The sequence below is a fragment of the Trachinotus anak genome, unplaced genomic scaffold (assembly GCF_046630095.1).
Source record: "Trachinotus anak isolate AG129_WGS33_773 ecotype Australia unplaced genomic scaffold, CSIRO_AGI_Tana_v1 ptg000013l, whole genome shotgun sequence".
NCBI classification, from domain to species: domain Eukaryota; kingdom Metazoa; phylum Chordata; class Actinopteri; order Carangiformes; family Carangidae; genus Trachinotus; species Trachinotus anak.
In genome coordinates, this window is record NW_027273864.1 from 334,368 (window position 1) to 357,828 (window position 23,461).

Here is a 23,461-nt window from a genome sequence, read left to right on the forward strand (position 1 = left end):
GCACATGGGGGGCAGTTGGTTCTCAGTAAATAATTGAGTAAAGAGTACGGTCTAGATCGGCTCTGGACTCTATTATTTGCTCATTTTTTGCCACCAATAAAATCAAATTCATTTCAATAATAATAAAGCTGTTTGTTTGTCTGTATCCTGTGTGTAATAAAGAGGAGATCGTACCACAGCAGCTTCATGATTATGTTCAAATGTTCCACTTAGTGCAGTCGGAGATGGAGCCTCTGAAAGGCAACTGCCTGGGCCCCCCGAGGATATTATGGGGCCCCCGAGGGCTGACAAACTTTACTCCACAGCAGCTTCTCAAAATGTGGCCCTCTCCTCCATAAACAACCTACGACTTGCAGTGACCTCTCAGGAGGAAACCTCCTGGTGATCAGTCCAGAGCCCCATCAGAGAGAGGAGATCAGGCCTGTCCAGAAAGGCTGCAGATATGTCTCTGACTGCTTTTATCAATGAAAGTAGCTGAAGGTTTTACCAGTCACCAAATCACTAAGTTACCAACACGACTCAGTAGGAAACCTCCTTCAAGGGGCTTCAGGTGTTGATGAGCACCGACCTTATAATGTGGGTTATTTACTACGGGACAACACTCATCCACAGTCTCATGAAAAGTCTATTCTCCCACACTCCCTCAGGTAGACACTCAGAGAAACCACATCCTGTAGGGTTGGATGGTGGGCTGAATTTAAATGAAGTATTTCCCTCATCAATTCACACTCACTTCCCCATAATGACAAAGTGAAAACAGAACAGGAAAAACTGAAAAATCACAGTGACAGAACTATTCAGACACTTTGCTGTGTACTTAGCTGAAGCATTGTTGGGATCTCAAGCCATGGGTTCTGAAAAGAACAATGGAGAGGCCTACATGTCCCTCCAAAAGCCTGAGCCAGAGTTGGTCGACTGTTTGAACAACGGAGCCACGACCCCCCCTCCCCACAATTCACACCTAGGTGTGAATCAGCACTGCAAAAAGCCAGCTTTCAAAAACCAGAAAAAAAAGTAGAAAAATTAGTTGTATTTTGCTTAAAAATAGCAAAATTATCTGCCAATGGAACAAGAAAATGTGGCTTGTCAAGACTTTTCAAAACAAGTAAAAATATCTAATCTCAATTAACCCACAAATACCTTAGAATTAGTGTATTTTAACTAATAACAAGTACATTTTTCTTGATTCTAATTAAATACACATGGCCTATTTTCTCAATATATTGAAAAATATTCTTGAATTAAGTAAATGCTAGAGCCATTATCTTGACATAGTGGTATGCACTAGGCCTTATATTCTTGAAACCAGCAAAGTCATACTAAAAACTAGTTTACTTTTCTTGATATAGCTAAGAATATTTTCCTCTGTATGTAGAATATTTTTCTTAAATTTCTTGAAATAAGTAAAAAGCTGTGGAATCATAGTAATGCTTAATAATCAGTGATTATTAAGTGACACAGACTTGGTTAAATGAAATGCTTCTTTATTATATTTAACATGCACATGAGTACAACAAAACATGGCAGCCTCAATGTTAAAGGCGAAAGTGAGACTTGTTCCACTTGGAATATACTCACACAGATATGTATATAAATACACACACACACAAAGTAGTGTGCATGCAGCTACATATCTGATTGACAGGTATGAACAGGCAACAAATTATTTCCTGCTTAAAATCACCCAACAGAAATTATAACTAGTGCACAGAGTGTAGCATGATGGGTGGAGCCTAAACTGAAAGGTAAACTGTATAATAATATACATAACAATAAACATCTGATACAGTGCCATATTCTTGTGAGACCTCAACACACTGTATTACCCAAGGCAAACATTAATTGAACTGGGCATCAACTTTAATATTTATGCACTACTCAGTGATGAATCTTTTCCAGTCAGCCATAGCTTTTTTATACGAGGATGTCATATCTCTGTCATGTATGGCGTCCATCAGCACCTCTGTCTGCAGGACAGACAAGAGTGTGGCTATGCATTTCGGGTAGGTGAGGTGAAAGGTGTAGTAGCATGCCATTATGTACATCACACTGTCAGCGATGTCCTCTTTTGGAAAGATGAGCACAGGCATGGTGCCGATGGCCAGGATGCAGTTGGTCTTGCACACAATGACGACAGGGCTGAGGAGTGGTCTTGCCTGGAGGAAGGTGTTGGGGTCTTCCGCTGACTGAAACACAAAAAGAAAAACAATCACAAAACATTCACTGTTGAGAGACTATGGTCAAGTAGTGGAACACAAGAAAAACCGTCATATATGCATAAATTTCTTACCTCAAGGATGTGAAGCATACCCTCACTTGCATGTCCTAACTTCTTGGGTGGAGCAATAGGTGATGGGAACATGTCCGGCAAAGCCTTCATCATGGCAATGGTTTGCTTTACTGTGAAAAACAAAACAGTCTCTTTTTATTTACTGCAGTCAGTTATTGAAAAAAAAAGCAAAAACAAAAAACAAAAAAAACATGATCACCAATTAGGTGTGTAATTACCTTTATCTGACAACAGAGGCCTCATGACTTTTTTGAAAACTCCATAAAACTGGGCCTTCTCACAAAAGGTCCCCCAGCGGTTCTTCAGCTCAGGTATGAAGTGGGAGTTTCCTTGATTGAGGATCCTCTGCAGTTCATCCATTATCTGACACAGAAAGACAGGCAGAAAAATATATTAAAAAATTAAATATCAATGTGTCTTACTACTACTGCAATCTTAAACTTAAAATGATTTAATTTGCTTACATGATCCACTTCTCTGAAGCAGGGATATGCTTGAAGAATTTTGCTAGGTCTGTCCTGCTCTTTCATCACATCAGAGTCAATGTAAGCCCGTCTTGCTTGGTATTCAAGGTCCAAGAGCTGGGCAACATCCTTCTTGTTGGGTCTGGGCCTGGATTTGTAGAGCTCCTGCAGAACTTTGTAGTGTCTTGCCTGGTTCTGTCGGCTGTCAGTAGTTTTAGGCCCTCCTGTTGAAATGAATTTACTATGATTACCATATAACAAAGAACAGAAGTATAATGAATTAATAATTAATGTAAAAACTAGTAGTAGTTTTAACACTAAAACACAATCTCAATATGTGCTCTTACCATCCACTTGTTCACCCTCTGGGGAACTGCTTGTCGACTGTGGTGATCTTTCCAAGATTATAGTTGAAGCACCGGTCTCAGTGTCATCAGCGGATGACTCTGGCTGGCTGCTGCTACTCTCAAAGCTAATGTCCCGTCGCCTCTTTCTCGAAGGAGTTGCTCCCTGCTTCTTTTTGGCAGGTGTCACATTCTGGACCCTTTTTAAAAGCTGCTTCTTCACAGATTCCTGACAAAAAACAAAACAGAGTGTGTAAAGATCACATTAATCAAAATGAAATTTAACGATACAAGCACTTATCCTAAATAAAGCATATCCTCCTACCCACTCAACTCCACCGGCTGCAGACCTGTCCCGCAGCATTGGGTAGTACTCAATGAGACGCTTAGCCATCACAGTTAGCTCACGGTTGCATGGATACTGGAAATCATCCCCTGCAGCTCTCTTGATGGCAATCATGCTTGTTACTGTATTTCTTATTAAGCGACAGCGAAGCTCTTTGAGAAGTATATAGTCTTCTTCTTGTCCAGCACGTTGTTTTTCAAAAAAGGTGGTTCTTGACTGCTCCAGCTCTGTGTCTGTGTATACAACATACTGCGGGCTTACAAGCTGTACAGTTCTGCTGGTAACATGTTGGTCTCCTAGGTTTGAAGGGGGGAGAGAAGTGGGGAAGGAAGAAGGGGTGGACAAAGGGGTTGAGGTAGTTGGGTAGCGGGAGCTGGCAAGCTCACAAGCCCCAGAGGAGGTGCCTGGTTGGAGCTGGTCTGCCTCCTCATTCTGAAAAAGACAAGCATTTATCATAAGTCATTAGCAGTGCACTAAAAACAACAACATCAAAAAATTATGAATCACAGCATGATCAAATCTCCACATTTTTAAAATTTAATATCACCTGATTTTCTCCATGTGTCATCCTCCAAATGGCTCTCCTTCTTAAAAAGTGCTCAGGCCCCGGAAAGAGATCACGCAAGTCCTCCTTAGAAAGACTTGGGAGCATGTCGGTGCTGATATTAGCAGCTGAAAACACACACACAGCCACACTGTAAATATACAGTATAATGTAATATATTGGCTGTTAAGTCACAATCTTTATTCAAAGGGTAAGAATGTGCTAATGGTGGCAGCATAGAAGCACACATCCAACAGGAATAGAATAAAATAAAATAGAAAATACTTTAATTATCCCTAGGAGGGATCTAACAGATAGTCCAGCAGCTCATATAATAGAAGAATAGGTGTCTACATTAAGATCAAGTCTTCCTGCCATTTCAACTAAAGGCAGAAATTACTTTATCATATCAACCAGTGATTCCTATTAATTAAGGAGTATTTGGCTGCTGCCATTTCCTTCAGTTGCCCCCCTGGACTCTCTCTCTTGTGCGCACACACGCATGCAGAGAGCGTTGGAATATACGGTAAATAAATGCTAAGCTGCCAAACAGCTAATTGTACAGTGGTCATGCTAACAGATTGGCCAACAAATTAAGCCAAAGCTAAACTAAGATAACTACCTAACTTCTGTACCTTAATACTGTAAACAATAAAATAATAATAATAATAAATGCATTTTGAAGGCGTGACCGTTCGTGTTGTTCATAGCCCCCATGTAACTTAACGTATAGGCCTAACCGTTCAGCAAGTAGACTACACCAGTTTGTTCAAATTAGCATGCTACCACTTGTTAGCCAAGTGGCTAACAAGTTGGCCTTCACAATTAGCTTAACTCACAAAGACAGACAAAAGTAAATTCACATTACCTTTCAATACTGCGACTGTTGTAGGATCCATGCCCGAAAAAGCCCTTCCGTCTTCATCCATGGCGTCGCGAGTTTAGATGACTTGCAAAGGTCAGACAGCAGGATGGAGGTCAGCAGAAAAAAGGCAGCAGGTGCAACTGAGCTAACCGTCGACTGACCCTTTGTGGCGCGTTCCGATTTGGAAGGTTCCATGTCATAAAATGGGGATTAACCATAGACTGTATAAAAAAGGGATTAACTGACAGTCATAATTTGAAATTCATACGGCACTTACAAATATTTATCACTGCAACCCGCCACTTATATAGAGGCCATTATAAATACTAATAAAACAATTCTTAATTCATAGAACTCCCCTGTTTTTGTACATAATGTGGTGAAGTCCATCAGCGGTATCGTATTTTTCCCATGCAATCTGGTTTTCCCCCATCGTTTTCAGAGACTGCAGGAGAAACTCTACTTGTGCATATGTTTTGAATGTAACTTTGCTAGTTTAAAATGACTTGGCGGTGTGTTATCTGCCTTGTTTTCATCACTTTTTCGCTGAAGCTCTTACTGAGCCACATCAATCGAATGCACAGCCGCTGTCCTGATTTCAGGTTGCTGTGTGGTATTGACGGGTGTACGGAGGAATATCGAGTGTATAACTCATTCTATCATCATGTAAAGAGAAGACACTCCAAACATCTTCTTCAAAGCACCAGTCCAGGAGAAAGACAGGTGAGTAACTGGTACCATTAGCCCATTTTTTTTCATCCATGACGTCCTTTTAGCTTTAGGGCCCTCTGACTGACTGATAACTTGTTGCTTGTTCCAGTGGGTGAAACTAACGCTGACAAAGGGATGATTTACGATAGGAAGTTTGCTGTTGCGTTTTATTTTGAAATTTACCAGATGCCCTGTGCGCTTCACTTCCTGTAATGATCATGTCCACAAGAAGTCAAACGAGTCAAACGCATAGAGCATTTTCAAAATAAAACACAACGGAAGAACAGATCATCAGTTTAACGTGCTGGCACAAACTAACATCGTCAATCAGTCAGACGGTCCTACAGGTAACAGGACGTCATGAACGAAGAAAATTTGAATATAATGCTTGACTTCTATGAAAATGTTATGCTTGGTTTGTGTGAAAATATTTAAATATAAAATGAAATATTAAATTAAGTGAAATGTCATTTGTGTCTTTTATGTGTGATACGGCACAACATTTAACCTGATTAACTTTCACAGGATTGCAGCACCACCAACTCTCAACTGCTCTGTACAACTGACACCGATGAAGGGCAGATGGACATTAACCAAGACCGTGCTGCCATAGAACAACCAGTAAGTTACTCTCTAGAGTTTGAAGGTAAACTCAGCACCGGCATTGGCCGAGGCCAGGCATTCTCAGCAAGGATCCCGGTGACGTCACTTAGGTGATAAAAGCGGCACTGCGACAGCTGTAACTCCGACTGCTGAAAGGAAGCATCACACAAACTTTTGGACATTTTTGTCATAGGCCTTTAGTCTTCAACTCGCTGGACGAGCCAACAGACTGTATGCATTTGCTGAATGTACCGGATCAGACAGTCGCTTCATGCCCGCTGATCTTTAACTTGCCTGCAGAAGGACGAAGGATTTTCCGTCGGAGGAAACGGACCACGTTCCCTCCACCGAGTCGACTCTGCTGTTTCTTCCATTGCCCCGAAGAACAGCCACCGTTATTCCTCACGGACAAGATAACGGCCCTGCCAGCTTTCAGGACCGCGCTGAAGCCGCAACGGCAGATCTCCACACCTCCACTCAAAGTAAGAGGCTTGTGTCTGGGCAGAGAATCAGTTAAGATGCCATTTAGTATCAGTGATCGAACTCTCTGATTTGAATTGAATCGGGACCGCTGCGTCCTATGCTGTTGTTGTTTGGTGATTAATATTATTCGTTCTTCTTATGGTTTACTGTTGTTTTGTTGTTTAATGAACATTAGCCGCTTGTATCGGCACATTCCGTGTTGTTCTGTCGAAGTGGAACTTGCTATTGTTCTGTTGTTATCTTGGGTGTTTGGAGCGAAGCTGTAGCATCTGTACACTTCGTGTCGCTGCACAGCCTTGTTGTACGGCGGTGTTATGCAACCAACATCCCCCCTTGCGGCATGGATGCATACGTTCTTCAGGTAACATGCCTTGGTCCTGTTATGTGCACAGTCTGTGAATACACGTTACTGAGAGACACAGCTCGACTCTGTCTGTTATTTACGCACCTACACTTGTAACATGGTGTCAGAAGCTGCATTGGAACCCAGAGTGAGTGTAACGTTGCCTGTCGCTGGAATGGCGTGCGTTTATTTGTTTTGATAGGCTTAGTTAGAAGTTTCAGTTAGCCTGCTAGCATTAGCATCGCGTTGAGACGATGGCTTCCAACATTCCGCCACCGGAGCCCATGAAGATGACCGGGGATCTTCACAGCAACTGGGTTAACTTTTGCTCGGAGTTTGAGGATTATTTGCTTGCGACCGGGCTCGACAAGGCAGAGAAGCCGGTGCAGGCAGCAACGCTAAGGAGGCTAATAGGGAAGGACTGCCATCATGTTTACAAGCACAACCTGGGACTCACAGCGGAAGAGCAGAAAGATACTCAACAAAAGGGGACAATACTTCACACCCACCAGAAACGTCATCTTTGAGAGGTATGTTTTTGGCAACCTTAAACAAAAGGAAGGAGAACCTGTGGATGCTTTTGTCACAAGACTGAGGGAGAAAGCTGCCACATGTGAATATGGAGCTATAAGAGACTAGCTCATTAGGGACAGGCTTGTGCTTGGAATAACTGATGAGGGCGCCAGACGACACATGCTAAGAGAGAAGGAACTTAAATTGGAGGGGGCTATTGACATTGGCCGTGCAGTGGAGGTGCTGGACAATAAGTTAAAATCTATGTCACTCAGCAGCTCCGTGCCTGGGGAGAGCGTCAATGTGGCATATGGACAGTGACCAGGACGGAAACCTACCAGCAGGCCATCCGAGTCCACCGACACATCTGCACAGCCACAAAGAGGCACAGGTGACTGCAAGTACTGTGGCACACTGCACAGAGGGGGTGAGACCTATGCCCCACGTTTGGAAAGTCATGTTGCCTGTGTGGCACCGCTAATCACTTTGCCAAGGTATGCATGAAAAGAGGCCAGCAAGCATGTCAGTTGAATGCTGTGGATGACCCACTACTAGTGGACCTGGAGGACAGCGACCGCGATGAGAGAGATGTGTACACAGCTGAGAGCGTGGGGTCAGTGAACACTGAAGGAAAAAAGTGGTTTGTAAACCTACCACTGCACAGAGGGGTCCAGCGGTGCCAGCTTGACTCTGGAGCCACCTGCAATGTGATGAGCATTAACCCTTTAAAACCAAATGTGTCGTCGGCGACACATTTGCGCAGGCGCACTTTGGATTACCATAACACTGTAACGGTTTGAGCGATCGGAAAAATTCCAACAGTTTCTGAAAGCTAAGACCTTGCGCTTTATAGGCATATAGATGTCATTATGGTAATTTCACTCCCGCTCCTACCATGAAACCGGGAAAGTGCCCCGAATACAGAGACAGCAGAGTGGAGAAATACAGCACATTACTGATCGAAAATGTTAGCAAAATGGCCTTCCCGCGCAACAAAACCTCCGTGGACGGTCACAGATGGGTTTGAGGATGAAGGAGCAACCGAAGGAGCAACCTCCGAGGAAGAAAGGTAACATTAGACGAGTTGAATTTCCAAGTTGAATTTCTGAATGAATGAAGCGCTCTCTAACTTTTCTCTATCTAGTTTTTACTTTCCTTACGTTATCGTATGTGTAAATCGACGCTTGTATTGCGTGGTGACTTTTTTAGAATTGTGCAACGTTACGTTACCGAGTCTTGTTTGTGTAACAAGTTATTCTGTGTGTGTTATTACATGCACGTGTCCACCACATTTTTATGTTTCGATGAGCCATTAGATAATTGAATCTCCCTTCGGGGATGAATAAAGTTCTATCTATCTATCTATCAGAGGTCATATTCAGGGCCGTAGAGGGAGAAGCTGTGGGGATGCTGGAGGCTCCGGTGATGGTGTTAGGGACCGTAGCTGCTCACCGTGTCATCAAAGGTGGAAGACTGAGGCAGAGGCTGATGATGGAGTCCCTCAACCACCGAGGTTCAACCCCAAACGCACCCCAGGTGTCCAACCCCCTCTCAATATGGGCCACACAAAATGTGACAGAGCCAGCATGGGGCGACGGCGCTGCAAGCTCCGTAAAAGGAGCACTCCCTGGAAGTGTCAGGAATGTGATGTGCGCCTGTGTCTGCAGCCAGAGAGGAACTGCTACCGGCAGCACCACCAAGGTGTTTGAGTCCGCAGCCAGAGAGGAGCAATTGCCCTGTGTGGGAAAACAACCCCTGTATATAGTTTTATTTTTTTCATGGTCTGTTATGCACTACAGGTTTATTGTAAGTTCACAAATTATATTGTGAATGGTTCTATACTTTTCAAATTTCAGAAAACCTGTTATTCATGTACAGTTTCAGTGTTTTTTCTTTATTAAAACTCTAAAATCAAATTCCCTCTTTGTGTTGTCCCTTCATTTAAACTCTTATTGCAGTGATAGACCATGCAGTAAATTGAAAATAACTGCCAGATATTGAAAGTTCCAAGTATTCTGGAGACATGGACAAAAGCACTAACTCACAGGACATTTTCTGACCTTTTTATAGTCAAAATAAGCAAGGGACTCCGGGCGGCCATTTTGAGGCTCAGGTGTCAAAGGGTTAAAGACAAGATTAGACTGGCACCAAGAGCGCCTCTTCAGAAAAGTCTCACCAGATGGAGGCTCTACAACAGTGAGTGGATGAGCTCAATGGGTGTTTACAGCACACAGTGTGTCATCAGAGGCAAGGCACACAAAATGGACTTTGAGATTGTGCGCACCAGTCAGAAGCCCTTGCTTTCAGGGAAGACATGCGAGAGACTTGGCCTGATACGTTTCACCATCCCCAATGAGCTGAACAAAGTGGAGCACTGCAAGACAGGTGAGCTAACCAAAGACTGTCTCATTAACACTTACAATGACGTGTTCACCAGTCCAGTTGAGTCGCTGCCTGGTGATGTTCACTTTGAGTTGGATAGCACTGTGGCGCCTGTCCAGTGTGCACCAAGGAATGTTCTGGTGGCCTTCAAGGCGGCTGTTAAGGTGCAGCTGGACCAATATGAAAAGGATGGACACTTAACCACAGTCACTCAGCCTACAGACTGGATTAGCAATTTGGTCATAGTGAAGAAACCAGACAAGTTAAGGCTTTGCATTGACCCTAAGCCCCTTAACCGCACCCTGAAAAGGTCCCATTACCTCATGCCCACTTTAGATGACGTGCTATACAAGCTGCCAAAGGCACGTATCTTCACCCTGGTGGATGCGCGTGACGCATTCCTGCAGTGCCGCCTGGATGAGGAGAGCAGCCTGATGACAATATTCTGGACGCTGTGGGGTAGAAAGCGATAGAAGGTAGAAGCTCCCTTTTGGCGTGTCAGTTGCACCGGAGCTGTATCAGAGGAAACAACATGAGCTGCTGACCGTTTTGAAAGGGATTGAGCCCATAGCCCCACATCCTCATAGTCAGCTGTGGGGACAAAGAGGAGGAGGCTGTTCGTGACCATGATGCAAACCTCTTGGCTCTGATGAACAGATGCAGGGAAGTGAAGCTGAGGCTGAGCATAAAAAAGCTGCAGTTTCGAGTGAGGGAGGTCCGCTTCCACGGCCACGTACTGTCAGCAGAGGGCCTCAAGGCTGACCCTGAGAAGGTCAGGGCGGTCCTGGACATGCCAAACCCCACAGATGCAAAAGGCGTTCAGCGGTGTGTCGGCTTTGTTAACTATTTGTCAAGGTTCATGCCCCATTTGTTGGAAGTGTGTGAACCGCTGAGGAGGTTGCTGGACAAAGAAGTGCCGTGGCACTGGTTGCCCAAACATGATGCTGCCATGAAGGAAATCAAGGCATTGGTCATGGCGGTGCCAGTTCTGTGCTACTATGATGTCAGTAAGCCAGTCACCATACAGAGCGACTCCAGTCAAACGGGGTTGGGTTGCTGTCTGCTTCAAGGGGGACAGCCGGTTGCGTTTGCCTCCCGTGCGCTGAACAGGTGGACGAAGCAGAACTACGCGCAGATCGAGAAGGAGCATCGTATTCACTTGTCAACGCTTCCACTACTACTTATATGGGAGGGGTGATGTGACTGCAGAGACCGACCACGGCCCACTAGTGTCAATCTTCACTAAGCCCCTTCTCAGTGTACCAAAGCACCTTCAAAGCATGCTCCTTACACTCCAGAACTACTGCCTCACGGTGGTGTATAAGCCAGGCCCTGAAATCTATATCAGTGACATACTCAGCAGGGCCACCACCCCGCCACAGAGAACGGACTCTCAGTACAGACGTGACATGGTCTGCAGCATGCAGCAGGAGCAGTATGACACGGCAGCCATTTGGCAAGCAGACTACCTGAACGTCACCAGCCAACGCCTCGCACAGATTCAATGACACACAGAAGAGGATGTGTGTCTTCAAACACTCAAGTCGGTTGTGCTGGGGGGATGGCCAGGACACAAAGAGGAGAGTCCCAGGGCCATCAGAGAGTACTGGGCCATCAGGGATGAAATTCACGCACAGGACGGTGTGCTTTTTAGGAGCCAGCGCATCATCATTCCAAAAGCTATGCGTCCTGAGATGCTGAGACAGATCCAGTACAACCATGTGGGGGGTGAGGCTTGCTATCGACAGGCCCGTGATACTCTCTACTGGCCTAATATGCAGGGGGAAATTAAAGACTATGTGCAGCAGTGCTCAGTGTGCAACGAGTATGCACATGAGCAACAGAAGGAGACGATGATGTCACACCCTTTGACCTGTTCAGCTACGCAAGGCAGGACTTCCTGCTCATGGTGGATCACTATTCTGACTTCTGGGAGATTGATCTGCTCCCAGACCTGGCAGCACAAACGACTATCCGAAGGTGCAAGGCGCAGTTTGCACGGTACGGCATCCCTGACCGGGTCATTTCCGACTGTGGAGGTCAGTTTGACTGTGGAGAGTTTCGCGTGTTTGCGAGGGAGTGGGGCTTCGAACATGTCATGTCCTCCCCAAGGCACCCAAAGGCTAACGGCAAAGCAGAGTCTGCAGTAAAGATTGTGAAGGGCCTATGCAGAAAAGCAGACCGTGGCGACGAGGACCCCTGGAAGGCTTTTCTTCACTGGAGGAACACGCCCACTGAGGGCATGCGCTGCAGCCCAGCACAGCGGCTGATGTCACGGAGGCTGAAAACTCTTCTCCCTGTGGCTGACCAGCTGCTGGAGCCTCAGGTCATCACTGGGGTCACTGACAAGCTGAGAATGAAGCATCAGGCTGCAAAGCTGATGTATGACAGATCTGCGAGGGATCTTCCGGAGCTGGACATAGGCCAGCCCATCAGGATGAAACCGCTTCCAGGTGACAGGACGGGCCGATGGAGGAGAGGTGTATGCCTGCAGCAGGTGGGGCCGCGGTCCTATCTCGATAACGTGGAGGGAACCGCCTATCGTCGCAACAGGGTTGATCTCCAACCAGCGGAGGTTGCACTTCCACAGCCCTCAGCCCACACAGAATGGCCACCTGAGCAGCCTGGGGACACAGGTGCAACTGTAGGGGGCCATGCGGGTGGGCACAGTGCGGAGGAAGTCGTCAGGACGTGCCCTGCAACGTCTTCAAGGTCGTCAGCCATCTTCAAGGCCATCTTCCCCACAGGCTGTGACCACACCATGCCGTGAGTTACAGGTCCGGGCCTTCTCCCGGAGCGGGAGGCATATTAAGCCTCCAGACAGACTCGACCTCTAGGTCATACACTGAGGTGGGACTGACGCATACGCACACACACACAAACAAACACATGATCTGATCTGATGTTACTATTGTCTTTATTCTGTTTTTATTCTGTTTTTATTCTTCCACAAAAGTGCTGGTTGACATTGAATTTCTATCTCTTCCTGATAGACTATTTCTATGGCACTATTTTGATGTTGTTGTTCGGTGTTGTATTCTGCTAAAGAAAGGGAGATGTTGTAGGGCGGTGTTATGCAACCAACAGCCCCCCTGGCGGCACGGTCCTGTTATGTGCACAGCCTGTGAATACACATTACTGAGAGACACAGCTCGACTCTGTTATTTACGCACCTATACTTGTAACAAGCCTCGCTGCTGGGAGGAGCCGGTGAACTTCTTCTATAACCAGTTAAAGGACCAGTGTCAGACCCGACGAGTGTTAACTCGCCACCCTGTTACTGTGTGGTGAAGAAGAGTTTACTGGACCTCTCGGTGGCTGACAGAACCCTGTTGTTCAGGTTCTGTATCTTTCTCTTTCCTTCTTTTACTGTTCCCTACTAACACGTACACATACACACACACACACACACACACACACACACAAATACCTACACACATACTCATCCTAACACACACACACGAACAGACATACACGCTTACACATATCACATGCCTACCAGTTGCCTTGATTGTTTAAGATAGAATTAGTTGTTTCACGTAGCTGTAGTGAGAGTTTATTGATTTACGGTAGTATTGATTGCCATTGATGTTACTTTTGTTAATAAACCCTTCTTTTAATTTAAACAGTTGTCTGTGATTATTTGTGCATGTGTGCAATGATAACAGCTGTTTGTGATGGTCAGCGCTCGAATTTCAGCCTTCAGCGTTTACCTTATAAGTGCTAATATTTCAAATATTGACACTTATCAGTAAATAATAGAATAATAGAACAGTAAAGGATAGAATTTAAAATCCTCCTCCTCACCTACAAAGCCATTAATGGTCAGGCACCATCGTACCTTGGAGAGCTTATAGTTCCCTATTTTCCCAATAGGACACTTCGCTCTCTAAATGCAGGTCAACTTGTGGTTCCCAGAGTTTGTAAGAGTAGAATGGGGGCAGAGCCTTCAGCTATCAGGCTCCTCTCCTGTGGAACCAGCTCCCAGTGTGGGTTCGGGAGGCAGACACCCTCTCTACCTTTAAGATCAGGCTTAAAACTGTCCTGTTTAGTAAAGCTTATAGTTAGGGCTGGCTCGGGTATGTCCTGACCCATCCCTTAGTTATGCTGCTATAGAGCTAGACTGCTGGGGGATTCCCATGATGCACTGGGCGCTCTCTCTCTATTTCTGTCTCTCTCCCTCTCTCTCTCTTGATGACTTCATGCCATTAACTTTGTGTTTTTTTCTCTCCCGTAGTTTGTGCTTCTCCTCTCTCTCCCTCTCTCTCTGTCCTCATTCTGCAGGTCTCACTGCCTCTGGAGCAGCAGGATCCAGATCCACCACTACTCATCTTTACTATTAACCACTGTTACCTGTCATCATTATTGATAACACCATTACCTACACAGCTGTTCCTGGTCTCTCTCTCTCTCTCTTCTCTCCTCTCTCCTCCCCCCACCCCCTCTTTTTATCTTCTCCTAAACCCAACCGGTCCAGGCAGACGGCCCCCCACCCTGAGCCCGGTTCTGTTGGAGGTTTCTTCCTGTTAAAAGGGAGTTTTTCCTCCCCCCTGGCGCTTGCTCTTTGTGGGAACTGTTGGGTTTTTCTCTGTAACAAAGTAAGGTCTTGACCTGACCCTGTAAAGAGCCTTGAGATAATGTATATTATGATTTGGCGCTATACAAATAAAATTGAATTGAAATTGAATTGAATTGAATTGAATTAAATGCTTTTGAGACTAATATTATAGTTTGACTGTCAGTCCCTGGTTACAGGGTGGTGCCCTGATATTATTACATTTTAATAATAATAATTACTTCAGTAATTATTAATAATTAACTGACAACCAAACATTTGCTCTTACTATTCCCAACAGCATGATGCTGCTTCACTGTTGGATGGTGTTGGTCAGGTGATCAGCAGTGCCTGGTTTCCCAGACATAAGACTTTGTATTGAGGCAGAACAGTTCAGTCTTGGTTTAGTCTTCAGATGTCTGGATTTAAGTTCTCAGAGAAAACAGCCAGGCAGCTCAGGTCCCATTCACTCATGGATGTCAACGCATTAACTCCAAGATGCTTTGTCCACCGAAGAGCATCGGCAAATCACCAATTTATGAAGTGAACTGTTTATTCGCAGAGAATTGTTGGCAGGTAATTTCTAGAGTAACACTGCTTTATTTGGTGTTTCTACATTTTTAATCCCCTGTTCCAATTGTTATGGAGAGGTGGACACCTCTGTGGATAAAACAAACAAACAAAAAAAAACCCTGCCAAATGTCTGCTTCATAAATGAGCAGTGAGTTAGATTAGCAGTCTAAGATCCCAACCCTGATGTGGAATAGTCTGGCCCAAAGAGCAAGGAAGGTGGTAGGTAGGCAGATTCAGCAGACGTGGTTTCTAAGAGGTGAATCGTTTATTTACAGCGCTCTGTTTTACATGCAACTCAAGCTTAAATACACCAAAACAAAAAAAATAACACACACAAACTAAAATAAAAAGACTCAGAAATAATCTGACCATATCTAACCATATCAAATTATATAAAGGCTCATGTTTCTGGCAGCACGGCCTCACCTCTCGCTGGAGCAAAAGTTGCACCAATCAATTCACCCCTAACCTGCCACAGGCTGAACCACAGCACAGTGGGTAGTCCTACACTTCACTAATAACATTAAGAAGTCAGCCAACATTCTTGGACTACTTCCCAACACACTGACATCACTACATGGCTTTTCCCATGGTAAATAAACCCAGACAAAACACTGACAAACTGAAAATTCTATTTTCAGTTTGTCTTTATGGGGAACTGAGTCTAGATTGATGAAAAAAATATTTTTTAAAGCACAAAACTGCAACATAGGAAAATGAGAAAAAGTGAAGGGGTATGAATAATTTTAGGCTCAACTACACCTACATCCAAATACAATAGATAAATTGATGATAATAAGATACACCTCAAGTAACAGTGGTTTCTGACTGAGGCTGTCATGGCTGAAGCCTGGAGCACAGGCAAAAGGAGCCAAAGCCAGAAACACAGAGGCTGGTGGACGCAGTGAGGCAGTTTAAAAATCTACTTATGTCTAATAAATGACAGGCAGACAGGTGGATGAAGATGAGTAGCTGAGCTGGAAGGCAAATAACCAGGAGCAGGCAGCAGGAGACAACTCTGGTTGACTGAAACACCAGAGAACAGAACAGACCAACTGACTTTTCTGTGAGCCTCAGACCTACTAGCCCCCACCCTGTTTTCTGATGTGCTTCCCTGCTTCCATCTAAGTCTGCTAACATTCACCCCTCCACCCTGGTCTCCAGTCCCTACCCCGGCCTGCAGGGCTCCATCATTCTGTCTGCCTCCAGCCTTCAGCCCACACACAGGCTGTTTGAGAGTCCATGCCTGTGTAACCCAGGTTAAATAATCTGCATATTATAGACATCTATTCATTAACAAATACATAGGGGAATGTGTAGAAAATAACACAAACAGCAACAACAAACAGACAACTCAGTCTAAGAGAAATCAACATGTACTCCTTTATTACAGCATTTATATGTGTTTAAAGAGGCTAGATGGGTCAGCCAATCAGGCAGCAGCTAAAAAGTTCTAATGTTCTAAAAGTTGCTTAAAGTTGACAAAGCGAGTTTGAAAACTTGTTCGGAGTTAACCCACCTGTGTGAGATGGACCACAGGGACCTGTTGCCACTGGTGTGAGAGGAATTACCACGTTGGTGAGCTAACTTTTGATTCCAAAGCTAATGGCTAATGCTAGCAAATACAATGTGAAATGCCATTGACTTATGCTAATAGTGTTAGCCATGTTATCTCCACCCAGAAATGAACAATTGTGCAATGCTGTATGAAACTGTAGTGGATGTATTTCAACCTTTAAACATTTATTTGTGCGTTTTAATACTAAACAGTTCTTTTGTTGTTCAAATGTTTCATGCAACTTACCAACTCTAGTGTGAAGAGCAAAAACATGCTCTCCAAAACTGTTAACACTGCAGTGGAGGTGATCGGCAAGTCACAAAAACATCTTTGCAAGATATTTGACAGTGCTTTGCACAAGAAGGCTGAACACACAGCTGCACATACCTCACACTCACACTCAAGGATTTTATTCTCAATGCCATACAGGCATTAGACACAAAATGACAGCACCAGGGAACACTTGTTACCTGTCTTGTTGTTTGATTTGCTCTCAGGTATTTATGTATCTAACCTGTCTGCTGCTACCTGCTCATTTGCACTATTGCATGTTGTACATGTTGGATGTTTTTAATGGTGTAAGTAGATTGTGTGTGTTTTTTTATTATTCTGTCTTTGGGAGAAGCCAAAGACAAGTTTCCACTGAGGTGGACAATAAAGTCAGTCCAATCCAATCCATGTGACAGTAACCTGCCATTGCCTGACGCGGGGCACACAGCTTGGTTCTGTTACTAATAGTTTGTCCACATAACTGTAAGTCACCATTATATGGCGGCAGGGTGCAAAGTACATATGTATTTGGTACTGATGTCGCTATTTTATGCCAACTGCTATGTGAATGAAGGAATGAAAGAGAGAATGTATTTCATATTATTATTTTTAATATTATCATAAACTTGGAATTTGAGGTGAATTTAGTAACCTTAGTTCCCTGATAACTTGTTAAAGGGTCATAGCAAAATTTTATTACTTTAATTTGTTATTCTTTAGCATTATAGATTACAAAGCGTCCTTGACAAGACATATTCTATCTTTTATGGTCTAGTATTCCATATGAGAAGTTTGAATGTGAGCTCTGACCTTACCTACTTTGGGTCAGGTTTTTGGACTGAGACTGAGTTCTCATCAGTGACGGAAGTGACTGAGGGATGATTGTGAAATATTTTGTTTCTTTATTTTCAATTACCCAGGTAAGAGTAAGTGCGGTAACATAGATGTTATTTACGTGCAGGAGGCACAGCGGGCGCTCGCAGACCAGATACTGTGTGTGGAGCAGACCAACCCGGACTCCGTAGTTATTGTCCTTGGTGACTTTAACAAAGGGAACCTCAGTCATGAACTGCCCAAATACAGACAGTTTGTTAATTGCCCGACCAGAGAGGGGAACACTCTGGACCACTGTTACACCACAATCAGTGGTGCTTATCACGCCGTCCCCCGGGCTGCACTGGGCCACTCTGACCATGTCATGGTCCACCTGATTCCCACATACAGGCAGAAACTAAAACTGTGTAAACCTGTTGTGAAGACATCGAAGCAGTGGAGCAGTGAAGCCATAGAGGATCTGCGGGCATGTTTGGACTGCACTGACTGGGAGGTGTTCAGGACTGCTTCCAACAGTCTGGATGAGTTCACAGAGGCTGTGACGTCATACATCAGCTTCTGTGAGGACTGCTGTATCCCATCACGCACCAGGGTGAGTTATAACAATGACAAACCCTGGTTCACAGCTAAGCTCAGTCAGCTCAGGAGGCAAAAGGAGGAAGCTTTCAGGAGTGGGGACAGGGACAAGTTTAAAGAGTCCAAGTACAGGTTTAGCAAAGCGGTGAGAGAAGCTAAACGACTGTACTCTGAGAAACTTCAGCTCCAGTTCTCAGCCAATGACTCTGCTTCTGTCTGGAAAGGGCTCAGACAGATCACTAACTACAAACCTAAACCCCCCCACTCCACTAATGACTTCCGTCTGGCCAACGATCTGAATGAGTTCTACTGCCGCTTTGAAAGACAGTGGGACAAGCCTGACACTAACCTCCACATCAGAGCCACATCAGAACCCCCCTCCTCCCCTACCAAAGGAACGTCTCTCTCTATCCTGGAGAGAGATGTCAACAGGCTTTTTAAGAAGCAGAACCCCCGCAAAGCAGCCGGTCCTGACTCTGTCTCTCCATCATCCCTGAAGCACTGTGCTGATCAGCTGTCTCCAGTGTTCACAGACATCTTCAACACCTCACTGGAGATCTGCCACGTGCCAGCCTGCTTCAAATCCTCCACCATCATCCCTGTCCCCAAAAAACCAAGGCCCACAGGACTAAATGACTACAGACCCATTGCCCTGACCTCTGTGGTCATGAAATCATTTGAGCGTCTTGTCCTGTCCCATCTCAAATCCATCACTGACCCACTCCTGGACCCCCTGCAGTTCGCCTACAGAGCCAACAGGTCTGTAGACGACGCCGTCAACATGGCTCTCCACTTCATCCTCCAGCACCTGGACTCCTCAGGGACCTATGCCAGGATCCTGTTTGTGGACTTCAGCTCTGCCTTCAACACCATCATCCCGGCTCTGCTGCAGGACAAGCTCTCCCAGCTGAGCGTGCCTGACTCCACCTGCAGGTGGATCACCGACTTCCTGTCTGACAGGAGGCAGCACGTGAAGCTAGGAAAGCACGTGTCTGACTCCCAGACCATCAGCACTGGATCCCCACAAGGCTGCGTTCTTTCTCCTCTGCTCTTCTCCCTGTACACCAACACCTGCACCTCCAGCCATCAGTCTGTCAAGCTCCTGAAGTTTGCAGACGACACCACTCTCATTGGACTCATCTCTGATGGCGATGAGTCTGCCTACAGGTGGGAGACTGAGCGTCTGGTGACCTGGTGCAGGCAGAACAACCTAGAGCTAAACGCTCTGAAGACAGTGGAAATGATAGTGGACTTCAGGAAGAGCCCAGCCCCACCCACCCCCATCTCCCTGTGTGACTCCCCCGTGGCTACCGTGGAGCATTTCCGCTTCTTGGGAACCACCATCACACAGGATCTCAAATGGGAGCTAAACATCAGCTCCCTCATCAAAAAAGCTCAGCAGAGGATGTATTTCCTGAGGCAGTTGAAGAAGTTCAACCTGCCAAGGACTATGATGGTGAACTTCTACACCTCCATCATTGAGTCCATCCTCACCTCCTCCATCACCATCTGGTACGCTGCTGCCACGGAGAGGGACAATAACAGACTGCAGCGTATCATCCACTCTGCTGAGAAGGTGATTGGCTGCAATCTTCCGTCCCTCCAGGACCTGTACGCCTCAAGGACTCTGAGGCGTGCAGGGAAGATTGTAGCTGACTCCTCCCACCCTGGACACAAACTCTTTGAGACACTCCCCTCTGGCAGGAGACTGCGGTCCTTCAGGACCAAAACCTCTCGCCACAAAAATAGCTTCTTCCCATCTGCTATTAGCCTCATCAACAAGGCTAGAGAGCCCCACTGTTGCTGATCAATTGCACCAATCACCAGAAAAAATTCCTTGTATGTGAAAGCATACTTGGCAATAAAACTGATTCTGATTCTGATTCTGATTCTGATTCTGATTTGATTAATTTTCACATGAACCTTTCATTAAAAGGAAGTGTTTGTCCCTCCCAAAGAGATAAGAGGTACTGTGTCGGTGTTGACTTCTGTGTGTTGAGTGGTATAACCTGGCTCTGTAGTCAATCATCAGTCAGTTTCAAATTGGCTGCAGATGACAAGGTACCTACATATGAGCAAAGAAATCCCTGACAGTTCCTGTAAAATACAAAACATTTAACTGTAAATTAGCACAAGTAGTAGTTAATTGTGATTAATTCATTGTACCAACCCATATAATTAACACATATGTCTAGGTGTTAATTTAGACCTATTTTCAATTATTATTTCATGACGTAAAAGTGAGGCTGAGTCAGTGTTATATGGATTAAGAAGCTGTTTCTGTTTCATGTGTAAACACAACGAGCTGTTTGAGAGAGTCCTGAAAGTCCACAACAGAGGAGCCCTCATAAGCTGCTGAATCCAGGTGATGAGAGGTCACACACCAAACCACACACCTGCTGAATGAGTCAGTGAATTCATCTAGTAAGTCAGAATATTTCCAGCAAAATGTAGCAAAGAAATCAAATGTAAAATGAGTTATAGTGTAGTAAAACGTGAGGGATTTATTACGACAATATAAATGACTTTATTAGAACGTTAACACTGATGCATCAGTTTGTAGTCAGCACTTTACTGTTGGAGCCGATCTGACTATAAATCCAGAAATCTGTCTGTCTGTCTTCCTGACTATCTGTCATTCTGCCTGCCTAGCTGCCTGTCTGTCTGCCTGCCTATCTGTAATTCTGGCTGCCTAGCTGCAGACGGAATGCCTGCCTAGCTGTCACATCTTTGGTGATGTGACCAAAGAATATGATGACATCATATCCTGTGGTTTGATCTACAAAATCAAAGTCATGTGACATCATATGATGTGGCTTTGATCTGCATGACATCATATCCTGCGTCAGCAGGTATATATAGGTCTGGCTTTGGTTTACAATAATTGATGTACTAACACGTATTCTACCAGATTTAATGGAGAATCGAACTGAAAGCCAACCAGATTTAATGGAGAATCGAGCAGAAAGCCAACCAGATTTAATGGAGAATCGAACAGAAAGCCAACCAGATTTAATGGAGAATCGAACAGAAAGCCAACCAGATTTAATGGAGAATCGAACTGAAAGCCAACCAGATTTAATGGAGAATCGAGCAGAAAGCCAACCAGATTTAATGGAGAATCGAACTGAAAGCCAACCAGATTTAATGGAGAATCGAGCAGAAAGCCAACCAGATTTAATGGAGAATCGAGCAGAAAGCCAACCAGATTTAATGGAGAATCGAGCAGAAAGCCAACCAGATTTAATGGAGAAACAAAAAGAAAGTCCACGATCTGCAACAGAGAAAAAAAAGCAATCAGAAAAATACCTCCTGTGGCAGCTCAAAAAACTCAAAGATAAAGTTAAGACCACTGATGAGTTCTGGATGAACAAAGATGTTTCTAGCAGCTGGACCATAGACTGTCTTCAGGCTAAAGTCAAGACTCTTGAGGAAGAGCTGCAAGCTTCCAAAAACACTACTGAGGAACTGAAAAACAAATTATGCCTCACCAAAGCAGACAATCAAAGACTGGTCCTGGAAAATAATACACTGAAAACTAGCAACTGCCTTCAGCAACAAAGACAGAAAGAAATTCAGATCCACCTGGAACATCAGATATCTAAGTCTGAAGGGTCTTATAGGAGGAATTTGGCACGAATCACAGAACAGGCAGAAAATGTCAAGTCACGTATGCAAGTAGACTTTGAGCAGAGTCTGTTTTTTCAAAAACAGGGAGCAGCCAGAACAGTGAAAGAGCTGCAAGACAGACTGCAAGAAAAAAATGACTCTGAGTCGTTGAAGGTGTCACAGCTTCAGCAGCAGCTCTCTCTGATGCAGCAGAAGTACAAGAAGCAAGTGACGAGCCTGGAAAAGCAACTGGCAGAAAAAGACAAGACCTTGGCACATCTGGAGGAAGAAGTCCATATGTCTAGTTATCGTAACCAAGATATATACAAAGACCAGGAATTAACAATACGACAACAGATTCAAACTATAGCAGAGCTGAAAAGGAGTGAGGACTCTCTGAATAGGAGAGTGTCCAAATTAAAGGAAACTATCACAGAAAAAAACATAGAGATCAGAGACAGAGAAGATGATATCGCTACTTTAAAATACGACAAGGCCAACATTACATCTGACCTGGTCTCAGAAAAGGAGAAAAATACTCTTCATCTGGTGATAAGAGGCCGAATGAAGGCAAACATCAAGACTCTTGAGAAGGAAAAGAGCGATACGCAAGACAGTCTGGATAAAATAAAAGATGATTTTAAAACGATGACGATAACAAACAGAAAACTGAATGACCAGATCAAAAATCTCACGTACCAAGTAAAGGCCAGTGAGCCAGACCTTGCCAAGCTGAGGGCTAAGATCGCTCATCTAGAGACATCTCTGCTGCGTATAAAGGAGGATATACAGGCGTGCATGACTGATGTCGAAAAGCCCAAGAAACTAAGGCTAAGAGTCCTCAAACTGAAAAGACACTACATAGAAGATGAGGAAAGAATCCAGGTGGATGAAAACACCAGGAAGGCCTTTCAACATCACACTAAGTGTCTACAGAGAAAGTTGGATTATAGTGCAAATATCCTGCAGAGTCACAGCAGTGAGAGGAGTAATTTACAGGATCGGCTGCTGAAAGCACACAAACATCTGATTCAGACCAGAGGTTACTTCATCAGACTACTGAATGAAAAGATCAAGACTGAGCACATGTTAAGACACGAGCTCAAAGAGGCAAAGTCAAAGCTTCAGAAGGCCACAAAGCCAGCTTCAGAGAAGCTGAGGTCCTGGTTAAATAAGAAGGTGCTACAATCGGCCCCGGTTGTCAAACAGGCTCCAGAGCAAACACCAAATTTTTACCCAGAAGACTGGGAGCCACTTGGCCCCCTTGATGATGACACCAGCGTGTCACCTGAGCACCACTACGTCATGCACATGAGCCCATTTGTGGACAAAATGCCGCCAGTTGAAGTCTAACACTCTCCCTGAACCCCTCTCTCTCTCTCTCTCTCTTTCTCTCTCTCTCTCTCTCTCTGTCCCCCCCCCACCCCCCCTTGCCACTGTCACCCAGTGCTTGCACATGGGGGGCAGTTGGTTCTCAGTAAATAATTGAGTAAAGAGTACGGTCTAGATCGGCTCTGGACTCTATTATTTGCTCATTTTTTGCCACCAATAAAATCAAATTCATTTCAATAATAATAAAGCTGTTTGTTTGTCTGTAT

At 44.8% G+C, this 23,461-nt stretch overlaps 1 protein-coding gene across 1 annotated transcript; it reads right to left on the reverse strand.

Annotated features, from left to right (window-relative positions):
• Window positions 1-5,023, reverse strand: LOC139631062 (uncharacterized). The gene is made up of 8 exons (XM_071495023.1): window positions 4,857-5,023; window positions 3,992-4,116; window positions 3,424-3,876; window positions 3,102-3,327; window positions 2,755-2,978; window positions 2,509-2,653; window positions 2,291-2,400; window positions 1-2,186 (listed from the first exon to the last, which is right to left on the reverse strand). The coding sequence occupies exons 1-8, from the start codon at window positions 4,915-4,917 to the stop codon at window positions 1,875-1,877; spliced, it is 1,656 nt and encodes a 551-aa protein (XP_071351124.1). The 5' UTR covers window positions 4,918-5,023; the 3' UTR covers window positions 1-1,874.
• Window positions 5,024-23,461: the final 18,438 nt, after the last annotated feature.

Bases quoted from the DNA above. Each gene is read 5' to 3' on its own strand.
- LOC139631062 (XM_071495023.1), bottom strand. From the start codon at position 4,917: ATGGATGAAGACGGAAGGGCTTTTTCGGGCATGGATCCTACAACAGTC. The intron at 3,328-3,423 runs GTAGGAGGATAT...GTTTTTTGTCAG, and splicing joins CAGCCGGTGGAGTTGAGTGG to GAATCTGTGAAGAAGCAGCT. The intron at 2,654-2,754 runs GTAAGCAAATTA...TTTCTGTGTCAG, and splicing joins GCTTCAGAGAAGTGGATCAT to ATAATGGATGAACTGCAGAG.